This window comes from Budorcas taxicolor, chromosome 13, assembly GCF_023091745.1.
Source record: "Budorcas taxicolor isolate Tak-1 chromosome 13, Takin1.1, whole genome shotgun sequence".
NCBI lineage: Eukaryota > Metazoa > Chordata > Mammalia > Artiodactyla > Bovidae > Budorcas > Budorcas taxicolor.
Window position 1 is genome coordinate 51661122 of NC_068922.1, and position 24045 is coordinate 51685166.

Sequence of the window (24045 nt, forward strand, 5' to 3'; positions counted from 1 at the left end):
AGAATCACAGAATGACTGCAGGAACTCCAGCTATCAGATCTTTCAGGAAAGAAGCCAGCTTTCCTAGTTGTGTCAGTTCCTTCTCTTCAGAAAGCTTTCCCAGGAGCCTCTACCTGATGGCTTTTGCATGTCTCATTGGTCAGCTCTAGGGCTTCCCTGGTGACTCAGATGGTAAAACGTCTGCTTGCAGTGCAGGAGACCAGAGTTTGATCCCTGGGTTGGATCCCTGGTTTGATCCCAGGAGAAGGAAATGGCAACCCACTCCAGTACTCTTGCCTAGAAAATCCCATGGACAGAGGAGCCTGGTAGGCTACATTCCACGGGATCGCAAAGAGTCGGACATGTCTGAGCGACTTCACTTACAAGAAGAGAAGCTGTGCCTATTATTGCTCCAAATCGGAATACTATTAGTAAAAAAAAGAATGAGAGAATGTATATGGATTAGGAAACTGTCTCTATCACAGGGAGGTATTAATAGCTATGTGGAATGAAAATTATGTTGCTTAGAATTACTAATGGGTCTGGTGAACTATATGAAAAAATGCTGGGAGAAAATTCAAGTCACTGAATAGTCAGGTGATGCCAGCACGTTTCTCAGTCATGCATGCTCACATGTATGTGTGTGTGTGTTCCTTCAGTTTGAGTCACTTTATGGTCACTGTTTAACCATGTATTGGTCATGACAACAGTAATGTTGGGTTTGTTTGTTCCATTGCAAGTTGTTGCTGCAGAAAGGAATTCAGTGGGAAAGGACATTTATTGACTTGAGACACATTCTGCCTTCTTGCCTTTCTTCCAAGTCTGGTTCACAGAGAGAATAAATAATTGCCACTTTAATGCAGGGCCAGCTTTCTTAAACTGTAAACTCTTTTCTTAGTAGTCCTACAGTAGCTCTTTGTAATCATTGCCTGAAGTCCGAATTAATGCTGATATGACTTGTGCTAACTCGTGTTATTGATTTTCCCCCCCAATATTTTATCATGAAAACTGCTCGTAAATAAGTTGAAAGAATTTTTCAGTGAACATTCATGTATATTCATACCTAGATTCTCTGCTTAATATATTTGCTCTGTTTGCCTTATAGTCATCCTGATATTCACCCATCAATTCATCCTATATTTTAATGCTTTTCAAAGTAAGTTACAGACATTGGTATGGTTTAATCCTGAACATTTCCTTATACTCATTTTGTAATAAGAAGAATGCTTTCTGTTTCAAGTGACAGAAACCCAACTCAAAAGAGTAAAGTTAAAAAGGAAATAAATGTACTGGCTACTTGACTGGAAGGAATAGTGGAGAGATAGACCAGCAGATGGTGACTGCAGCCATGAAATTAAAAGACACTTGCTCTTTGAAAGGAAAGGTATGACCAACCTAGACAGCATATTAAAAAGCAGAGACATTACTTGACCAACAAAGGTCCATCTAATCAAAGCTATGGTTTTTCCAGTAGTCATGTGTGGATGTGACAGTTGGACTATAAAGAAAGCTGAGCACTGAAGAATTGATGCTTTTGAACTGTGGTGTTGAAGAAGACTCCTGAGAGTCCCTTGGATAGCAAGTAGATCCAACCAGTCTATCCTAAAGGAAATCAGTCCTGAATATTCACTGGAAGGACTGATGTTGAAGCTGAAACTCCAATACTTTGGCCACCTGATGGGAAGAACTGACTCATTGAAAAGACCCTGATGCTGGGAAAGATTGAAGGTGGGAGGAGAAGGGGATGACAGAAGATGATTGGATGGCATCACCTACTCAATGGACATGAGTTTGAGTAAACTCCAGGATTTGGTGATGGACAGAGAGGCCTGGCGTGCTGCAGTCCATGGGGTCACAAAGAGTCGGACACGACTGAGAGACTAAACTGAACTGAGACAAGATAGGAGGAGTTGTAAGAAGTAGGGCCTCAGGAACTGGGACTCGGCTATCAAAATAGTTGCCTCTATCCATATGGCCCCAAATCCACATTCTTCCTGGACTGTGACCCTAGAGGCCATTTCTCTTCTACGTCTGAAACAGAAAATCCCTAGAAAAGACTCCAGCTGGGCTGGCTTGCTGCTGGGTGACTCATGATTGGATGCTGTGGTAGAGAAGAGGCATAGTGTATATTAAGGAATATAAAAATGGAAAACATGCCAAATGAATTATATACCTCAGAAAGCTCTCCCACTTGTTCTCTGATGCTAGCATGATCCTGGTGTTTGACAAAGAGATTACAAAGGAAAATAACAACTGCAAAAATCCTAAATGAAGTAATGGTACAGTCAGCCCTTCAGATCCACAGGTTCTGCATCCATGGATTCAACCACTCAAATCAAAAATATATTTTTTTAATTTAGGAAAGTTCCAAAAAGCAAAACTTGAATTTGCCATCCACAAGCAACTATTTAAGTACCATTTACATTGTATTTACAACCACTCACATAGCATTTATATTAGGTTAAGTAATCTCTTCCCTTGTGGCTAAGAGGTTAAAGTGTCTGCCTCTGATGCGAGAGACCTGGGTTTGATCCCTGGGTCGGGAAGATCCCCTGGAGAAGGAAATGGCAACCCACTCCAGTATTCTTGCCTGGAGAATCCCATGGAGGGAGGAGCCTGGTGGGCTACAGTCCATGTGGTCGCAAAGAGTCGGACACGACTGATTGACTTAACTTTCTTAACTTTCTGTCTAAGTAATCTAGAGATGATATAAAATATACTGGGGAGCTTCCTTGGTGGCTCAGTGATGGTGAATCCACCCATCAATTCAGGAGACACGGGTTTGTTCCCTGGTCCAGGAAGATCTCGCATGCCACAGAGCAACTGAGCCTGTGGACCACAGCTATTGAGCCTGTACTCTAGAGCCTGGGAACTGCAACTATTGAACTGATGTGCTGCAACTACTGAAGCCCACATGCCCTAGAGTTTGTGCTCCACAACAAGAGAAGCCTCTGCAGTAAGAAGCTGGCACACTGATACGAAGACTAGTTCCCGTGCAGCAGTGGAGACCTAGCATAGCCAAAAATTAGTAAATAAGTAACATTATTAAAAAATATACCAGATAATGTGCATAGGTTATAATTGATATTATGCACATTTTATTTAAGGGACTTGAACATCTGTAGATTTAGTATCTGAGGGGTTCCTGGAATCAATCCTTCATGGATACCAAGGGACAACTGTCTGACAAGGAGACTTCTAACTATTACATTAATAGTTCAAGAGTGGTAATACATGGTTTAGAAGTTATGGGGAAACAGGTATTCTGGTATATTATAGATGAATGTTTTAAGAAAACAATTTAGCAAAATTTCTCAAATTTTTAAATGCAGATACCTCTGACTTGGCAATGCTAGTCTCTGCCTTGCAGAAAATTTGTTGCTGTTCATGTTCAGTAGGTAAGTCTTGTCCGACTGTTTTCCACCTTGTGGACTGTAGCACGCAAGGCTTCCCTGTCCTTCACTATCTCCTGGAGTTTACTCAAACTCATGTCTACTGTGTTGATGATGTCATCCAACCATCTCATCCTCTGTCGCCCCCTTTTCCTTCTGCCCTCAATCTTTCCCAGCATCAGGGTCTTTTCCAGTGAGTCGACTCTGTGTATCAGATGGCCAGAGTATTGGAGCTTCAGCTTCAGCATCAGTCCTTCCAATGAATATTCAGGGTTGATTTCCTTTAGAATTGACTGGTTGGATCTCCTTGCAGTCCAAGGGACTCTCAAGAGTCTTCTCCAACACTACAGTTCAAAAGCATCAGTTCTTTGGTGCTCAGTCTTCATGGTCCAACTCTCACATCTGTACATGACTACTGGAAAAACCATAGCTTTGACTATACAGCCCTTTGTCAACAGATTGATGTATCTGCTTTTTAATACACTGTCTAGGTTTGTCTTAGCTTTTTTTCCAGGGAGCAAGCATCTTTTAATTCTGTGGCTGCAGTCACAGTCTGCAGTGATTTTGGAGCCCAAGAAAATAAAATCTGTCACTGTTTCTCCTTTTGCCCCATCTATTTGCCATGAAGTGACGAGACCGGATGCCATGATCGTAGTTTTCTGAGTATTGAGTTTTAAGCCAGCTTTTTTTTAGACTTGTGTCAAAGATGGCTTTATAAGGTTGCTCATTGAAACATTGTTTGCTGTTTGCAAAAATAATAAAAATCATGAATGTTCAATCAGAGTGTCTTGTTAAATAAAAGCAAAAGGATATAGTACAACAGTTTTAAAAATGAGATTGTGTTCTATTTACTATCTTGGAAAGATCTTGAGGTATAATGTTAAGTAAAAAAAAAGCACATTGCAGAGCAGTTACATATCTTATTATTTTGATTTTATGTAAAAACAGTGAAATGAAAAACAACTCTCACCCCCAAAAAACTCACCCAAACTATGTATTAACTGTATTATATCAAATTGTTCACAGCAGTTTTATAGGATGAAGTGATTCAGATTGGTATGAGCATTCACTTTGTAAAACATCCAAAACACAAAGCATATAAGGAGAATATATTCATGTTTTAATAGTTTGGTTTTAAAAATCAAAAAGCATAAATTATGAAGAAAAACAGACAAAAATAAAAATTGCAAAATTTCTCCCATTTCCAGGGAACCATGATAATGAAACACAAACAAAATATACTTAGCTATATATATAGTAATTGTTATAACAGCAGTGAGCAGTGAACTAACTATTAAGTATAAAATGGATGGTGGGGAGAACAGAAGTGATTGTTTAGAATTCAGAAATACTGTGTCTGAGGCTAACGTTGTTGTCAGGAAATCAGTGAGGTATATCAGAAAGAAAAGTTCAGAGCCAGGATAGTTGGTCACTCAGGTTCTGATGCTGTTAATGTTTACTCAGCCTTGTGATCTGGGCAGACTGCTGTTTAGGTCTTGCTTTTGCTGTATCATCTGTCATGTCTAGATTTTGAGCCTGAATCTAATGAAAGTGAGAAGTATAGTAGAGTATACAAGCAGCATATTTGATAGAAACTGTATTACTGGGTCTGCTGTGTGTTCATTGTTGTTTAGTCATGTTTTGTGACCCTCTGCAGGTATTCTAAAGGAGGAACTTTGTAATGTTGTAGGTGACCACAGGCCTTCTACTCAGGATGTGCTAGCTTTTGTTCAGGTAGACCTGAAAGCTACAGGGCAGTGCTATTGCTGGGTTTGGTGTGTGTTTTTGAGCGACTGAACTGAACTGAATGTTTCTACTGAAAAAAAAGGGGAAAAAAACTGGATGGATACAAAGAAAACTCGTAATGGTGACTTCTGGGGGTGGGGAATAGTGAAAACTTGAGTTTCCTATGTAGTGTTTCGATTTTTAAATAAAAAAGGACAATAAATTAATACTTTACATAACTGAAAAAGGCACTAATGTAGGTTAATTCTGAGTGCTTGGAATATGAATATTGTGGTTTTCTTTATACTTAACAGGTGTTTTTTAAATAGATAAATATTTCAGTAAATGAAAAGTTTAATGGTTCAGTGATAAATAATAGACTATGTTCTAGTCAAAAATTAAATTTGGGAAGCAAGAAGATGTTCAAAGGAAAAAAAGAACTAACTTTAGATCTACCCATTTTACAAGAAAATGTTATTAATGTTTTACTCTGGGAAGAGAAAGATCTTCCTACATTTTATTTGCTTCTACTTGATTTGGCCAAAAAAACCCCTCTTTTTGCTCCTGTCTTGGCTTCCCATAGCAGTAGTTGGGGAACTGGCTTTTCGTGGTCACATGACCCCTGTTAATGCTTTTTGTCACTGGCTGGTTCTGAGTTTGAAAACTCAAATGCTCTTGGTAACTTTGGTAGTTAGCCAGGATTGGGAAATGGACCAAAGGACCAACTTACTGAAATCTTTCTAGTGCAGAGAATGATTGCAAGATGAATCTTATATTAAACATGAGAAAGTGGGGATGGATAGGCAACCATTTCCCAGGGATATAGTTTTCTTTCTTTAATCTTAATCATCTTGCAGTTTAAATTCTGCTACTTCCAAAACCCTGAGTTACTCCACATGTTCCCCCTTATCTCCAGCCCCAGACTTGTCTTATGAAAATGTTCAAACGATACAGAAAAAATGAAAGAATAGTACAAGGATTTACCAGTTTTGACTTTTTGCCTGTGTGCATTCTTTACTTTTTCTTTTCTTTTCATTCTTTTTTTCTGTTAAAGTCTTCAATATGAAGACATCATGGCACTTCACTCCTAAATACTGCCTCATGCATCTGCTAAGGAAAAGGACATTCTACTGTGTAATCACCATAATATTATCTCAGCTAAGAAAATTGATAGTAAATTTGAATATGCCCTGGATAATAGATAATAATATTCTATTAGTATGTAATATACCTCAAAGGCAAACTCAGATTTTTTTCAGATGTCTTATAGATGTTTCCCTTGGGTTGGTTGGTTGGTTTTGTTTAAATCAAATTAAGGTTAATAAGTTGCACTGACTTACTATTCTTTATTACAAGAGTTCTCCCTCTCTGTTTTTTCTGTTTTACATGACATTGGCTTCTTTAAACTTAAAATTCTTTAAACTGTGGCAGAATATGCATAAAATTTGCCATCTAAACTGTTTTCAGTGTCCAGTTCAGTGGCATTGAGTATTTCTACCTTACTGTGCTACATTCACCAGTATCCAGTATCCGTCCACAGAACTCTTCATCTTGCAGAGCTGAAACTCTAGTGCCTGTTAAGCAATAACTCCCCACTCCTTCCCTCCCACCTCACCCCCTCGTCCCCTGGCAACCGCCATTCTACTTTCTGTCTTTGTGAATTTGTCTCTTGTAAGTACCTCATAAAAATGGGATCATACAATATTTGTCCTTTCGAGACTGGCTTATTTCACTTACTGTAAGGTCCTTAAGGCTTATTCATGTATTATCATGTGTCAGAATTTCTGTCCTTTTTAAGATCAAATGATATTCCATTGTATGTATATACCACAGTTTATCAGGTGGCACTAGTGGTAAGAAACCTGCCTGCCTGTGCAGGAGACATGAGAGACATAGGTTCAATCCCTAGGTTGGGAAGATCCCCTGAAAAGGGGATGGCAACCCACTCCAGTATTCTTGCCTGGATAATCCCCTGGACAGAGGAGTCTGGTAGGCTACAGTCCATAGGGTCACACACAGTCAGACACAATTGAAGTGACTTAGTACACATGGACACTTGGGTTTTTTACCTTTTGACTATTGTGAATAATGCTGCTGTGTTTACGGTGTCATAACAGGAAATCATTGCCAAATCCAGTGTTATGAGGCTTTTCCTGTATGTTTTCTTCTAAAAAATTTTGTATAGTTTTAGTTTTACATTTAGGTCTTTATTCTGAGTTAGATTTTGTGTATGGTGTAAAGTCAAGAGTTCAGATTCTTTTTTTTTTAAATTAATAATTACCCTATAAAGTTTTCTCAAAATCATTTGTTGAAAAAACTCTCCTTTCTCAATCTTGGTACATTCCTCAAAAATCATTTGACCATGAGCACTTTATATTATTAGTAAGTGAAATAAGCCAGTCACAAAAAGGGTTTATTACTGTGCTCTGTATTCTATCCCATTGTTCTATATGTCTGTCTTTATGCCGGTACAAACTGTTAAATGGTTATTGTAGCTTTGTAATATCTTTTAAAGTTAGGAAGTATGTCTTCTAGCTTATCCTTCTTTTTCGATATTGTTTTGTCTATCCTGGGTCCCTTGGGATTTCATGCGAATTTTAGATGGATTTTTCTCTTTCTTCAAAAAAAGTTCCTTGGAGGGGAGGGATAAATTGAAAGATTGGAATTAACACATATGCACTACTATATATAAAATAGATAACTAATAAGGACCTACTGTATAGCACAAGGAACTCTACTCAATACTCTATGATGGCCTACATGGGAAAAGAGTCTAAAAAAGAGTGGATATATGTATTTCTGTAACAAATTCACTTTGCTGTACATTTGAAACTAACACAACATTGTAAGTCAATTATACCCCAATAAAAATTAAATATATAATATTATATATTATATTAAGTTCCAATGTGGGAATATGAATGTATTTCTGTTATTGATGTCTTCTTTAATTTACTTCAAAAATCTACAAGTGATTCAGTTTCTCTGAATATCACCAGCATTTGATATCATCACTATTTGTTATTTTAGTAGTAGATGTATAGTAGTGTCTCATTGTGGTTTTAATTTGCATCTCTCTAATCTATGAGATCAAATTGCCAACATTCACTGGACCATAGAGGAAGCAAGGGAATTCCAGAAAAACATCTACTTCTGCTTCATTGAGTATGCTAAAGCCTTTGACTGTGTGGATCACAACAAACTGTGGAACATTCTTCAAGAAATAAGAACACCAGACCACCTTACCTGTCTCCTGAGAAACCTGTTTGCGGGTCAAGAAGCAACAATCAGAACCTAACATGGAACAGCTGACTGGTTCAAATTTGGGAAAGGAGTATGACAAGGCTGTATATTGTCACCCTGTATATTTAACCTCTGTGCAGAGTGCATCATGTGAAATTTTGGACTGGATGAATGACAAGCTGGAATCAAGATTGCTGGGACAAATATCAACAACCTCAGATATGCAGATGATACAATTCTAATGGCAGAAAGTGAAGAGGAACTAAAGAACCTCTTGATGGGGGTGAAAGAGGAGAGTGAAAAGGCTGGGTTGAAAGTCAACATTTTTAAAAAAAACTAAAATCATGGCATCAGGTCCCATCACTTCATGGCAAATAGGTGAGACCAGGTGCGTTCAGGGTGATATGGCCATAGACTTCATGGCAAATAGAAAGAGAAAAAGTGGAGGCAATGACATTTTATTTTCTTGGGCTCCAAAGATCACTTCTGACAGTAACTGCAGGCATGAAATTAAAAGATGCTTGCTGCTTGGAAGGAAAGTTATGATAAACCTAGATGGCATATTAAAAAGCAGAGACATCACATTGCCAACAAAAGTCCATATAGTCAAAGCTGTGGTTTTTCCAGTAGTCATGTACGGTTGTGAGAGTTGGAGCATAAAGAAGGCTGAGTGCCAAGGAACTGATGTTTTTGAATTGTGGTGCTGGAGAAGACCCTTAAGAGTCTCTTGGACAGCAAGGAGATCAAACCAGTCAATCCTAAAGGGAATCAACTATGAATATTCATAAGGACTGATGCCAAAGCTGAAGCTCCAATATTTTGGCCACCTGATGCAAAGAGCCAACTCATTAGAAAAGACCCTGATCCTGGGAAAGACTGAAGGAAAAAGAAGGGGGCAGCAGTGGATGAGATGGTTAGATAGCATCGTCAGCTCAATGGACATGAATTGAGCAAACTCTGGGAGATAGTGAAGGACAGGGAAGCCTGACGTGCTGTAGTCCATGGGGTTGCAAATAGTCGGACACGACTTAGCAACTGAACAACAACAACAATGATGGATAATGATGTTGAATCTGTTTTCATGTGTTTATGTGACATTTCTCTATCCACTTTGAGAAAATTTTCTTTATACCTTGACCTATTTTCTAATTGGAGTGTGTTTTTGCTGTTGAGTTTTGAGAGTTTCTTTTGTATTCTGCTTTTTCAGATAAGTGATTTGCAAATATTTTCTCCCATTTTGTAGCTTGCCTTTTCTTTCTCTCAATAGAGTCACAAAGCAGAAGTTTAAAATTTTGGTGAAGTCTAATGGATCAATTTTTAATGGATCATACTTTTGGTATCAAGTCTAAGAATTTCATTAAATCCTATGTCCTGAATATTTTCTTCTCTTTTCTTTTAAAGATTTTATATATAAATTTTTAAATCCGTGATCTCTTTTGAGTTAATTTTTGTGCCAGTTATAAGGTTTAGGTTAAGGTTCATGTTTTTGTCTATGGATATCCAGTTGTTCCAGTGCCATTTATTGAACAGACTAATTTTCCTTGCTTGGGTTGCTTTTCATGCTTTCTTAAATATTACTTGGCTTATTTGTGGGTCTGTTTCTGTTGTTCCTGTTCCTCCATTGATCTATGTATCTGTCTTTTAGCCAAAACCACAGACTTGATTACTTTAGCTATATAATATGTCTTGACATCAGACATAGTGATTCCTCCCACTTTATTCATTTTCTAAAAAGTTTTTGCTATCTTTGAATGTTCCTTTGCTTTTCCCTATAAGTTTTAGAGGGATCTTGTCTTTGTCTGTAAAAAATCTTGCTAGGATTTTAATAGGAATTGTGTTAAACTTATAAATCAATTCGAGAAGAATTGACATGTATATTATGTTGAGTTTTCCAGTCCATAAATATATTATGTGTCTCCACTTACTTAGATCTTATTCAGTTTCCTTTATCAGTGGTCAGTGGTTTTTTTTTTTTCTTTATCAGTGTTTTGTATTTTTTAGCATGTAAGTCCTGTTCATGTTTTGTTAGGTTTATATTTAAATGATACTGTATTTTTAATTTTGGTCCGTGTGTTCATGTATACAGTTGATTTTTATATGTTGATATTATGACTTTGTTGAACTCACTTATTCTAAGATTTTTTTGTAGATTCTGTGAGATTCCCTATATAGGCCATGTGTCATCTCTGCAAATAATTTGATATCTTCCTTTTCTATCTGTATACCTTTTATTTCCTTTTTTTGCCTTATTGCATTGGCTTGAACTTCCAGAATTATGTTGAAGAGGTTAATGAGAACATACATCTTTTTCTTGTTCCTCATTTTGTTTTGTTTTTTACCATTGAGTATATTCCAGAATTTGCTTTGGAGGGGTTTTTTTTTTGGTATCAAAACCAAAATTGATTTTATCAATTTGAGGAAACTCATCTATTTGTAGTTTTCTAAGTTTTTTTTATTATGAATTGGTGTTGAATTTTTTCAGATTTTTCTGCATCAATTATGTGGTTGTATGATTTTTTTTTTCTTCTTTAGCCTGTTAGATTGGGGATTATATTGATTGATTTCCAGACTTTCATCCCTCTTGGCCATAGTGTGCAATTCTTTTTATATGTTGTTGACATATATTTACTAATATTTTATTGAGGATTTCTACATCTGTATTCATGACAAATATTTATTTGTATGTTTCTATATTTTTGGTGCTGTCTTTGTCTGGTTTTGGTATTAGGTAGAAGATGGTGCACGTCTTGAAGGAAGATAGTGATAAGGACCACTAAGTCATGGACTTGGTGTGTGGGCACATCAGAAAGAACAGAGGGAAAAGGGAATTCAAGACATGGAAATGGTGTTATTTAGCTGGAAATACTATTGCTTGGGTGAGTATAGGACAAGTGTACCCAAACAGAGGAGTGAGGATGAAGTCTGACTGTTATGGATGGAACAGTTATTGTAGTAGGTTTATGGAGAATCTTAGATAATGATGATGTGGTAGGGCTTCTAGGTAGCAAAGAGGAACTAAAGAGCCTCTTGATGGAGTGAAGGAGGATAGTGAAAAAGCCAGCTTAAAACTAAATATTAAAAAAACTAAGATTATGGTATCCAGCCCCATTACTTCATGACAGATAGAATGGGAAAAGATGGTAGTAGTGACAGATTTCTTCTTGGGCTCTAAAATCATTGCGGATGGTGACTACAACCATGAAATCAGAAGACAATTGCTTCTTGGCAGGAAAGCTATGACAAACCTAGACAGTGTGTTGAAAAGCAAAGACATTACTCTTCTGACAAAGGTCTATATAGTCAAGGTTATGGTCTTCCCAGTGGTCATGTACGGTTTTGAGAGCTGGATCATAAAGAAGGGAGAGCACCAAGGAATTGATGCCTTTGAACTGTGGTGCTGGAGAAGACTCCTGAGAGTCCCTTGGAGAGCAAGGAGATCAAACCAGTCAATCTTAAGGGAAATCAACCCTGAATACTCACTTGAAGGACTGATGCTGAAGCTCCAGTATTTTAGTCCCCTGGTGAGAACAGCTGACTCATTGGAAAAGTCCCTGATGCTGGAAAAGATTGAGGGCAGAAGGAGAAGAGGGCATCAGAGGATGAGATGGCTGGATGGCATCACTGAAGCAGTGAACATGAACTTGGGCAAACTCCAGAAGATGGTGAGGGATAGGGAGGCCTGGTGTGCTGCATCCATGGGTTGCAAAGAGTCAGACACACCTGGGTGACCGAACAACAACAAGCATTGGGAATATGTTGACTGTAGGGGGGCAAATTAATATAAGAGCCTTAAGGGATGAATAGTGGAGACAGATCTTGGACCAGAAGGTGATGTGGACAGACCCTATGGAAGGATCAGTCTCAAGCAGGAAAGTGAACCACTCTCAGAATCTGAGAGGGAGAAGGGATTGATATGGAAAGCATGGGGTCCTTAGAAGTGATATCAGTGTCTGGAAGTACCTCTTCTTATGCTTTGTTTGGAAGGAAGAGTATGTCTGTAACATCAGTGGAATCAGAGATTTGCACAGAAATGGAGCAGTTCTGTAGAGAAAGAGTGAATTAGCCAAGATGGCGGTGGTCAGGCTGTCTCACCCCCGCCTTTTGTAAATATATGGTTATGTAACAGCTGAGATGACTTACAGCACTGTGCACGTGCATCACAACGTACCCACTTGGTCACGGGCCTTTTTTGTTTTGTAAACCTGTATAGTTTCCACTTGAAAAGCCTTTGAGGCTGTGTTATGGTTGTGTCCACTGGGTCAACCAAGAGAGAATGCAGCATGGCTGCCCTACGGCTGCTATGCCAGCCAGAGAGAATTAAACATGTCTGCAGAGAAGGCGATGGCACCCCACTCCAGTACTCTTGCCTGGAAAATCCCATGGACGGAGGAGCCTGGTAGGCTGCAGTCCATGGGGTCGCGAAGAGTCAGATATGGCTGAGCAACTTCACTTTCCCTTTTCACTTTCATGCATTGGAGAAGGAAATGGCAACCCACTCCAGTGTTCTTGCCTGGAGAATCCCAGGGACGGGGGAGCCTGGTGGGCTGCCGTCTATGGGGTCGCACAGAGTTGGACACAACTGAAGCAACGTAGCAGCAGCAGCAGCAGCAGCAGTTCCTACAGCTCCTTGAGTCTTCTTCCAGCTTGCCCATGCACCCCTTGGCTACCCTGGGTTCAGTGAACAGTGTGAACAGCAAGACAATTGGCGTAGTTGGCAGAATGATACAGCAAGAAGTACCATGTACTGACACACTTATGGGGGTAGTTGTGATGACACTCATCCTTAGTTTGATTTTTATCTGCTTGGTTTTTGTTTTTAACAGATCAGTAAGGACCACAGTTAGGACAAATTAGTGTAGAAACACTTTTTTGATAATCTTCAAAATTAAGACATTGGAGGTTCTTCTGGGCAGCTATTGGTTTCTAGTCCTGTCTAGCATTGCTTACGAGAGGGCCTTTGGTTCCGTCCTTTGTTGAATGAGAGAGCCACTGACCATACAGTTTATAATCAGCAGTTCAGACTTAGTCTTCAGACCAATTCTGCATAATCTCTTCCCAAAAATATTAGAAAAAAGAATACGTAATTTCTTTTTATGATTCTGACATCAAAGTCAGACAGGGACCAGTTTCCATCACTTGCTTATTTTCTTCCTCATGCCTTCACGTGCTGGCACTCAGGGAGCTGATTTCTTTTCTTATTGCAGCTGCAGTCGACTCCGCCAGGTTCAGAGCATCTTGACCCAGAGCAGCAAGTCTCAACCCGACGGGATCCTCTGCATCCTAGGTCAGTGTTTTTAACAAGCTGGGACTCAGGGCTGGGAAAACTTGCTTCTGTTCACAGGAAGATATTAATAATAGTGTCATCACTGTGAGACAAGCTGTGAGTTAGTATTCTTCTCCCAGCCCTTGTTCCCCTGAAATCTGTTGCTGTTTTAATGAAGTCCACTGACATCAGTGAAATAGGGAGCCTGTACCACAGAGCAGGCACTTTGTATATGTTATTTGTCCTTACAGTGATCCTTGTAAGGGGAGGGAACTGAGACTCTGGGAGATGAAGCAGACTTGCCTAGGACCATAGGGTGACAGAATTGGGCATTTATTCTTTATCACTTTCTTTTATTATGAAAGAGAAATTAAGACAGTACACAGTAATGAAGTTTTCTAATCATCCCAGGTACCAGTTCCACTCCCCAAGAGATAACATCAACTGTATTTTTTTTAACACAAAAGGGAACATGTACATTGTTGCTAACCTAACTGAAAAAATTTTCACTTGATAAATGTATCTTAGAGATTTTTCTATGTCAGATCAATCTCCTTCTTTATCTCATTTTCATTTACATTCACAGTATTGAGTCATAAAACTTGCTTAGGTCAGGTTGTTTGTCAGCCTTCTAATTTCCTTCCCACCAGAAGTGAACCACTTTCTTTTTTGCCCTTCAGATAGTCTATGCATAATTTTATTTTTTCACTTACTCTCACTTTCATTTAAACTTATGAGAGTCAGTGTGCAGAGTGCACACTGGAGTTTGAAATATGCACTCTGGAGTCAAGCAGGTTTTGGGTTTGAATTTTGGCTCCATCACTCACTTGGAGTGAAACAACAGTCACTGGATTCTCTTTCCAGCTGCAGCCAATAAAGGGGGTGGGGGCTGTCGCTGCTGTGAATTTACTTTTGAATAAAACCACCTATTTGTTACTGTACTTATGCTATTATTTCTATTAGTTAAGGCTCAACCTAGTAAAAGTAGACAGCATAAAATTAATCACATGGGCAACTTGAATATAAAATACTAAAGGATTGAGGAAAGGGTCAACCTAAAGAATACCATGAGACCAGATACATATATATATATGTAAAATGAAAACACAAATATTGCAGAAATTGATGTTTGAAGGTGGGTGTGTGAAGTTTAAGGTAAAAAGTTAGTAAACCTCTAGGACAAAGAGCTGTATGTGAATGTGAAGCCAGAAGTCAATGAGGCCCTTGTATGTTTTTAAACAACTTCAGGAGTTTAGTGAATTCTACTTTTGGGGGTAATTAGAGTTATCATAGCATCTCATGGTCAGTTGGTTGGTTTAATTTAGCCTTCTAACCCCTGCAGTATCCTTCCTAGCAACTCTAATTTAACTCCCTCCACTTTGGCATTTGCCATTTAGTTCTTACGATATAGGAAATGTTTTCACTGATTTTCTGCTAACCTTTGTAAAAAAACAGTTTTATGGTGGTATTAATTCATGTATAGTAAACTGATATATTTAAAGTGTACAATGTGATAAGTTTTGACATATGTATGTTGCTGTTTAGTCACTAAGTCATTTCTGACTCTTTGTGACCCCATGAACTGCAGCTGGCCAGGCTTCCCTGTCCTTCGCTATCTCCCAGAGTTTGCTCAAATTCCTGTCCATTGAGTCAGTGTGATGCTATCCAGCCGTCTCATCCTCTGTCACCCTCGTCTCCTGCCCTCAGTCTTTCCCAGCATTAGGGTTTTTTCCAGTGAGTTGGCTCTTTGCATCAGGTGGCCCAAGTACTGGAGCTTCAGCTTCAGCATTAGTCCTTCTAATGAATATTCATGGTTGATTTCCTTTAGAATTGACTGGCTTGATCTTCTTGCAGTCCAGGGGACTCTCAAGAGTCTTCTTCAGCACCACAATCCAAAAGCATCAATTCTTTGGTGCCAGCTTTCTTTATGGTTCAACTCTCACATCCCTACATGACTACTGGAAAAATGTAGCTTTGACTATACAGACCTTTGTTGACAAAGTGATGTCTCTGCTTTTTAATACACTGTCTAGATTTGCCATAGCTTTTCGTCCAAGGAGCAAGCATCTTTTAATTTCTTAGCTAGAATCGCTGTCCACAGTGATTCTGGACCCCAAGGAAATAAAATTCGTCAGTTTCCACTTTTTCCCCTTCTGTTTGCCATGAAGTGATGGGACTAGATACCATGATCTGAGTGTTTTGAAATGCTGAGTTTCAAGTCAGCTTTTTCACTCTCCCCTTTCACCCTCATCAAGAGGCTGCTCTTTGCTTTCTGCCGTTAGAGTGGTATCATCTGTATATCTGAGGTTGTTGATATTTCTCCCAGCAATCTTTTTTATTTACTTATTTATTTTAATTGGAGGATAATTACTTTACAATGTTGTGGTGACTTTTGCCATACATCAACATGAATTGGCCATAGACATACATGTGTCTCCCCATCCTGAACCCCCTGCCACCATCTTCCTCCCCACCCCCTCCCTCCAGGTTGTCACAGAGCACCAGCCCTGGTTGCCCTGCTTCATGCATGGAACTTGTGCTGATCATCCATTCTGCTTACAGTAATGTACATGTTTCAGTGCTATCCTCTCAAATCATCCCCATCCTCTTCTTCTCCCACTGAATCCAGAAGTCGGTTCTTTACATCTGTGTCTCCTTTGCTGCCCTGTATGAATCAATCTTGATTGTAGCTTGTGATTCATCCAGTCTGGCATTTCATATGATGTACTCCACATATAGATTAAACAAGCCAAGTGACAATATACAGCCTTTTCGTACTCCTTTCCCAATTTTGAACCAGTCCATTGTTCCATGATCAGTTCTAACTGTTGCTTCTTGAGCTGTATACAGATTTCTCAGGAGACAGGTAAGGTGGTCTGGTATTCCTATCTCTTGAAGAATTTTCCACAGTTTGTTGTGATCTGCACAGTCAAAGGCTTTAGCATACTTAATGAAGCAGAAGTAGATGTTTTTCTGGAATTCCCTTGCTTTATGATCCAACAAATGTTGGCAATTTGATCTCTGGTTCTGCTTCTTCTGAATTCAGCGTGTACATCTGAAAGTTCTCTGTTCACATACTGCTGATGCCTAGCTTGAGGGATTTTGAGCATTACCTTGATAGCATGTGAAACGAGTGCAATTGTATGGTAGTTTGAACATTCTTTGGCATTGCCCTTCTTTGGCATTGGAATGAAAACTAGCCTTTTCCAATCATGTGGCCATGGCTGAGTTTTCCAAATTTGTTGGCATATTGAGTGCACCACTTTAACAGCATCATCATTTAGGATTTGCTTTAACTCAGCTGGAATTCCATCACCTCTACTAGCTTTGTTTGTAGTAATGTTTCCCAAGGCCCACTTGGGGATGGTCTTGATCCCTGCCTCCTGTACAATGTCACGAACCTCCGTCCATAGTTCTTCAGGCACTCTGTCTGACAGATCTAATCCCTTGAATTTATTTGTCACTTCCTCTGTGCAGTCATAAGAGATTTGATTTAGGTCCTCCCTCCAACTATTACTTGGGGCCCCTGAATCAGAGACCGTCTGTATGAGGGTTAGGAGCATATGTTGCCTCGTCAATTTAGGCACAATGCTCCTTATCAGCTTGGAAGCAATACTGAATGAGAACGACGCCCCCTTTCACTAGGAAACATAATTCTCCTAAAAGAAAAGGGGGGAATGAGAGGGTAACAGGCAGGAAGGCTAGGGGTCTCCAAACGGAGGAAATCGGCTGCAAGTGTCAGACGTTTTTTGTCTCTCTCTTAAGCGGCAGGAGGAAACAAACTACAAGTGTCAGATTTTTTTCCCTTCTCTACACAAATTTAAAAGGAGGTTTGTCTTAAAAGTCGGTGTTCCCAAGATGACACTTGGTTCTACCTGAACGTAACTTTTCTCAAACCTTGAGCTAACCGTTGTGTTTTTCTTATGGAAATGTTTTTCTTAAGCTATGTTAATGAGCTATGTATTTACCCTAGACTTTCTTCAAGTTGGTTCTGCTTAAGACTCAGAACAAACCACTACGTTTTACTCATAACATTGTCATAATTTATGTTAATGAAACTATATATTTACTTGGAAACCTGCCTTTCTTCAAGATTCATGGCAATTGTTTTATGGCCTGGGATGACTCACCTTGTGCCAGTGTTATCTCAAAATGCATGTTGTAGGTAAGGGGCTTGGTGCCAGGCTCTGAGTTTTGAGACATTCCCTTTCTCTAATTAGCAGCCCGCTGGTAGCTCTGTAACATCCAGCTAAAGACTAGCAGGGGGGCACTCTTTCTGGCCCCTTCTGATGTCTATGTCAGAAGCTTTCTCTTTTATACTTTAATAAAACTTTATTACACATACACACACAAAGACGCTTGCTCCTTGGAAGAAAAGCTATGACCAACCATACTAAAAAGCAGAGACATTACTTTACCCAAAATGGTCCGTCTAGTCAAACCTGTGGTTTTTCTAATAGTCATGTATGGATGTGAGAGTTGGACTACACAGAAAGTTGAGCACCAAAGAGTTGATGCTTTTGAACTGTGGTGTTGGAGAAGACTCTTAAGAGTCCCTTGGACTGAAAGGAGATCCAACCAGTCCATCCTAAAGGAAATCAGTCCTGAATATTCATTGAAAGAACCAGTGCTGAAGCTGAAACTCCCAATACTTTGGCCACTTGATGTGAAGAACTGACTCATTGGAAAAGACCCTGATACTGGGGAAGATTGAAGACAGAAGGACAAGGGGACGACAGAGGATGAGATGGTTGAATGGCATCACTGACTCAATGGACATGAGTTTGAGTAAGCTCTGGGAGTTGGTGACAGACAGGAAAACGTGGCGTGCTGCAGTCCATGGGGTTGCAGAGTAGGACACGACTGACTGACTGAACGGAACTGAAGGCCCACTTGACTTCACATTTCAGAATGTCTGTCCCTAGGTGACTGACCACACCATCATGGTAACCCAGGTTATTAAGATCTTTTTTGTGTAGTTCTTCTTTGTGTTCTTGCCACCTCTTCTTAATTTCATCTGCTTCTGTTAGGTTTTTAGTGTTTCTGTCTCTTACCATGCTCATCCTCGCATGAAATGTTACCTTGACATCTCGTTTTCTTGAAGAGATCTCTAATCTTTGCCTTTCTAGATTTCCTCAGTTTCTTTGCATTTTTCACTTAAGAGGGCTTTCTTATCTCTCCTTGCTAGTCTGAACTCTGTATTCATTTGGGTGTATCTTTCCCTTTCTTCCTTGCCTTTCGCTTCTCTTCTTTTTTTTTGCTGTTTGTAAAGCCTCCTCAGACGACCACTTTGCCTTCTTGCATTTCCTTTCCTTTGGGATGGTTTTGGTTATTGCCCCCTGTACAGTGTTACAAACCTCGTTTATAGTTCTTAAGGTACTGTGTCTGTCAGATTCTATAATAATATAAGGAATAGATTACATAATATATAATATAATATATAAGGAATAGATTCCCTTGAGTCTGTTTCATCACCTCCACTGCATGATCATCAGGGATTTGATTTAGGTCTTACCTGAATGATATAGTGATTTTCCCGACTTTCCTTCAGTTTAAGCTGAACTTTGCAATAAAGGGTTCATGATCTGAGCCACAGTCAGGTCCGGGTCTTATTTTTGCTGACTGTTTAGGGCTACTCCATCTTCAGCTGCAAAGAATATAATCAGTCTGATTTCAGTGTTGACCATCTGGTGTTCTCCATGTGTATAATTGTCTCCTGTGTCATTGGCAGAGGGTATTTGCTATGACATGTTCTCTTGACAAAACTGTTAGCCTTTGCCCTGCTTCATGTTGTATCCCAAGGCCAAGCTTGCCTGTTACTCCAGGTATCTCTTGATTTCCTCCATTTGCATTCCAATCCTGTGATGAAAGGTATATCTTATTTTTGGGGTTAGTTTGTATAAGGTCTTACGGATCTCAGAGAACCGTTCTGCTTCAGCTTCTTTGGCTTTAGTAGTTGGGACATAGGCTTGGATTGCTGTGGTGTTTAATGGCCTGCCTTGAAAACGAACTTAGATTATTCTTTTATTTTTGAGATGGCACCTAATTACTGTATTTTGGACTCTTTAATTGACTATAAGGGCTACTCCATTTCTTCTAAGAGATTCTTTCCCACAGTAATAGATACAGTGGTCATCCATTCCCATCCATTTTAGTTCAGTGATTCATGTTCATTCTTGCCATCTTGCTTGACCACGTTTAATTTATCTTGATTCATAGACCTAACATTCCAGGTTCCTATGCAGTATATTTCTTTACAGCATTGAACTTTACTTCCATTAAGGGGTGACATATGTGTATACATGTGAGAGTACCACTACAGTCAAGATAATGTACATAGCCATTATCTCTAGGTTTCCTTGTGTCCTTTTGTAGGGTCTCCATTCTGTCTCTTCTCTACTCTTAGGCAATTACTAATATGCTTCCTGTCATTATACATTAGTTTGCATTTCCCAGAGTTTTATATAAATTGAATCATAACAGTATATATTTTTTTGTCTGACTTCTTTCACTTAGGATAATTATTTTGAGATTCATCCATACAGTAGCATCTATCAAGAATATGTCTCTTTTTATTGGTAATTATTATTTTATTGTATGTACTTACCAGTTAGGAGCTACAAATAAAACTACTGTAAGCATTTGCATGCAGAGTGGTTCTAATGTATTATATTTTTACCAGCAGTTCTTGAGAGTTCCATTTAAAAAAAATAATTTTTTAGCCCAATTTTAGATTTTTTTTTACAATTTTTAGATTTACAGAAAAATTGCAAAGATAGTACAGCGTTTCCATGTGCCCTTCATCCAGTTTCCCCTGTGGTGTTGTCCATGCTCTGTCACCTCAGTCGTGTCCGACTCTGTGCCCCTATGCACTGTAGCCCGCCAGGCTCCTCTGTCCGTGGGATTCTCCAGGTAAGAATACTGGAGTGGGTTGTCATGCCCTCCTCCAGGGGATCTTCCCAACCCAGGGATCAAACCCAGGTCTCCTGCATTGCAGGTAGATTCTTTACCAACTGAGCCCAGAGAAGCCCAATTAATGAGTATTAATATATTATTATTATCTGAAGTACACACGTGCTTCACATTTCCTTAGTTTTTACCTAATGTCCTTTTTCTGTTCCAGGATCCCATGTGAAATTTAGTTGTCTTGTTAGGCTTCTTTTGACCATAACAGTTTCTCAGACTTGCCTTGTTTTTGATGACCTTAATGACAGTTTTGAAGAGTACTAATGAAGTACTAGTACTAGAAAAATCCCTCTATTAGGATTTTTCTTTTGTTTTTCTCATAATTAGACTGAAGTTGTGGACTTTGGAGTGGAAGACCAGTGAAGTAACATGCCATTTTCTTCACATGATAGCAAGAGTTCATATTAACAACAAGACTTTTCAGTGAATATTGACTTTGATCACTTGTCTGAGATAGTATTTGTGAGATTCTGTACTATAAATTTTTTTTCCCACCCCTCTGTCCATACTGTCCTCTGGGAGGAAGTCACTATGCAGCTTACACACTAAGGAGTAGGGTTTACGCCCCGTTGCCTTGAGGAGGGTAGTATCTACATAAATTATTTGAAATTCTCCTGCGTGGGATATTTGTCTTTTCTCCCTCATTTATTTCAGTCATTTGTTTGTATCAGTATTGATTCATGAATATTTATTTTATACTTTGAGTTAAAATCTAGTATTATTTCATTTATACTTTAGATTATATTCCACTACTACTTCAAATTGTATCAGCTTGACCATTTGGAGCTCTTTTGGTTGACTCCTGTGTCCCTCCCTTTGATATATCCTCATCGAAGTTTTAGTCTGTTTAGCACTTCTGTATTTTCTGACAGTATAAGATTCTCCAGTCTTATTTTGTCTATTACCTGCTTCAGTCCTCAAAACAGCCATTGCTCTTAAGGAGCCCTGATTTCTATTATTGGAGAATTGTATCAGAAACCAAGATCTAGGCACTGTGTATGCTCTTTGCTACAGGGATGTCATTGCTTTTAGACCCTCCCAGCTGACAAAGCTCTAGTTGAAGCACTCAGGTTCAGTAGTTGCGGCACGCAGGTTTAGTTGCCCCTTGGCACGTGGGATCTTAGTTCCCCAACAAGGAATTGAACCCACATCCCCTGCATTAGACGGTGGATTCTTAACCACTGGACCACCGGGGAAGTTCCGCACTGGTTATTTTTAACTCTAGCACTTTGAACTTCAGGCCAAGTCATTCCTTCTTTTGATTTTTTTTTTTATCCCTTTTTTCACTGAAGTGTTGATTGGGATAGAAGAGGACTGTGCTGCTTTGATCTAGCTGAGAAAGTAGTCTTCCCATAGAAGTCCTCTCAGCCCTACTGGCCTGAATGCCCATTACTTTTCACTTTTCACTGCTCTGAAAAACCATTGGCAGTCCTGTTTCCCAAGCTCCAGCTGTATTTACATTGTTTGAGCTCCTTCTGCCCCAGTCCCTTCCCTTCAATCTTACATAGACTGCTCCCTGCCCTTGACATGTCCCTCTTGCCCAGAGCCATAGCTCTGGGCTTTTACGCATATACAGGAACCAAATAGTATATGTGCCTGTGGCCTTGAAATGCAGTTATGAAGGCGGTATTTTAATTTCCTTTTCATTAGTCTCTGACCCAGCTCCATTAGACGTAAGCTTCGTGAGGACCATTTGTAGGCATGTTTGCATGCTTCAGCATCCAGCACGGTGCCCGGCCTTGGGCCTGATAAACATTTGTGAGAAGATGGATGTCTGTGGTTTCATTCACTTGTCTTCTTTTCACTTCTTTGAGTTCTTCTCAAACCACCTTAATTCTCCTCTATTTGATTTCATGTGTTTTGATAAAGGTCTTTTTGAGAAAAAAATACTTTTTCTGATGCCTAGTCCTGTTCCCACTGGAAGTATTACAAAATCTTTAACCACTTCTGACAGGGTGTGGACTGTATTTTCTGGTAACTTCTATCCTCAAAAATTTTTTTGATTAAATTAATAACTTCTGTATTCTGTGCCATTTCACCATCTCAGGTATACAGATATTGAATCCATGTAAGAATACTTGATGCTGAGGCCACTTCTTTCACAGAGAGTTGTTTAGTTTGGTTTCTGGCACAAAACTGGTCTGAGATGCTACCTTTAACTTAACCATCATAGTTTTGCTGAGCAGGGACAAACTATTGGGACTCATTTTCTCCCATAGTACAATACAGCTGATCAGAGCCTTCTTTGTCTTGCAGGAATCGATAGCAGGTACAATGAAGGCTGCAGAGAGCTGGCAAATTATCTTCTGCTTGGTTTGTACAATCAAAATGCCAGTGATTTTGAGAAAACAGGGTTTTCTGAAGAAGTTTTAGATGGTAAGTATATATTGGTAGACTGCGAGAGAAGAGTTACGTGATTTATTCCTTTGAATGCTTATTTCAGTGTCCCTTTATGGAAATTTTTTAAATAGCCTGAAGCTCCAGTAAATTTTTGCTCTTTTTATTAATGAAAAACATTTCATCTTTGCTGATGTGTTAAGTAATATGCTTTTGGTCGCCTACTAGATAATAGACTAGTGACAAGTACGTGAACCATGAACTTCCAGATGTGCAAGTTGGATTTAGAAAAGGCAGAGGAACCAGAGATCAAATTGGCAACATCCATTGTAAAGTGAGTGAAGTTGCTCAGTCGTGTCCGACTCTTTGCGACCCCATGGCCTACCAGGATTCTCAGTCCATGGGATTTTCCAGGCAAGAGTACTGGAGTGGGTTGCCATTGCCTTCTCCAGGGGCCAGCATCCATTGGATCATCGAAAAAGCAAGAGTTCCAGAAAAACATTTACTTCTGCTTTGACTGGTAAAGCCTTTGACTGTGTGGATCACAACAAACTGGAAAATTCTGAAAGAGATGGGAATACCAGACCAGCTGACCTACCTCCTGAGAAATCTGTATGCAGATCAAGAAGCAACAGTTAGAACTGGACATGGAACAACAGACTGGTTCTAAATCGGGAAAGGAGTATGTCAAGTCAAGCCTGTATATTGTCACCCTGCTTTTTTAACTTACATGCAGAGTACATCATGCGAAATGCCAGGCTGAATGAAGCCACAAACTGAAATCAAGATTGCCGGGAAAAATATCAATAACCTCAGATATGCAGATGACACCACCCTTATGGCAGAAAGCAAAGAACTACAGAGCCTCTTGATGAAAGTGATAGAGGAGAGTGAAAAAGTTGGCTTAAAGCTCAACATTCAGAAAACGAAGATCATGGTATCTGGTCCCATCACTTCATGGGAAATAGATGGGGAAACAATGGAAACAGTGAGAGACTTTATTTTTGGGGGCTCCCAAATCACTGCAGATGGTGACTGCAGCCATGAAATTAAGAGATGCTTGCTCCTTGGAAGAAAAGCTGTGACCCACCTAGACAGCTTATTAAAAAGCAGAGACATTACTTGACCAACAAAGGTCCG

General features: G+C 39.3%; 1 protein-coding gene across 1 annotated transcript in view; it reads left to right on the forward strand.

Annotated features, from left to right (window-relative positions):
- DNAAF9 (dynein axonemal assembly factor 9) overlaps window positions 1-24045 on the forward strand; it is a 169592-nt gene that overhangs the window by 8842 nt on the left and 136705 nt on the right. Inside the window, exons 2-3 of the mRNA XM_052650925.1 lie at window positions 13544-13623; window positions 22825-22944. Coding sequence (XP_052506885.1) covers window positions 13544-13623; window positions 22825-22944 — 200 coding nt within the window. The remainder of the gene's footprint in view (window positions 1-13543; window positions 13624-22824; window positions 22945-24045) is intronic.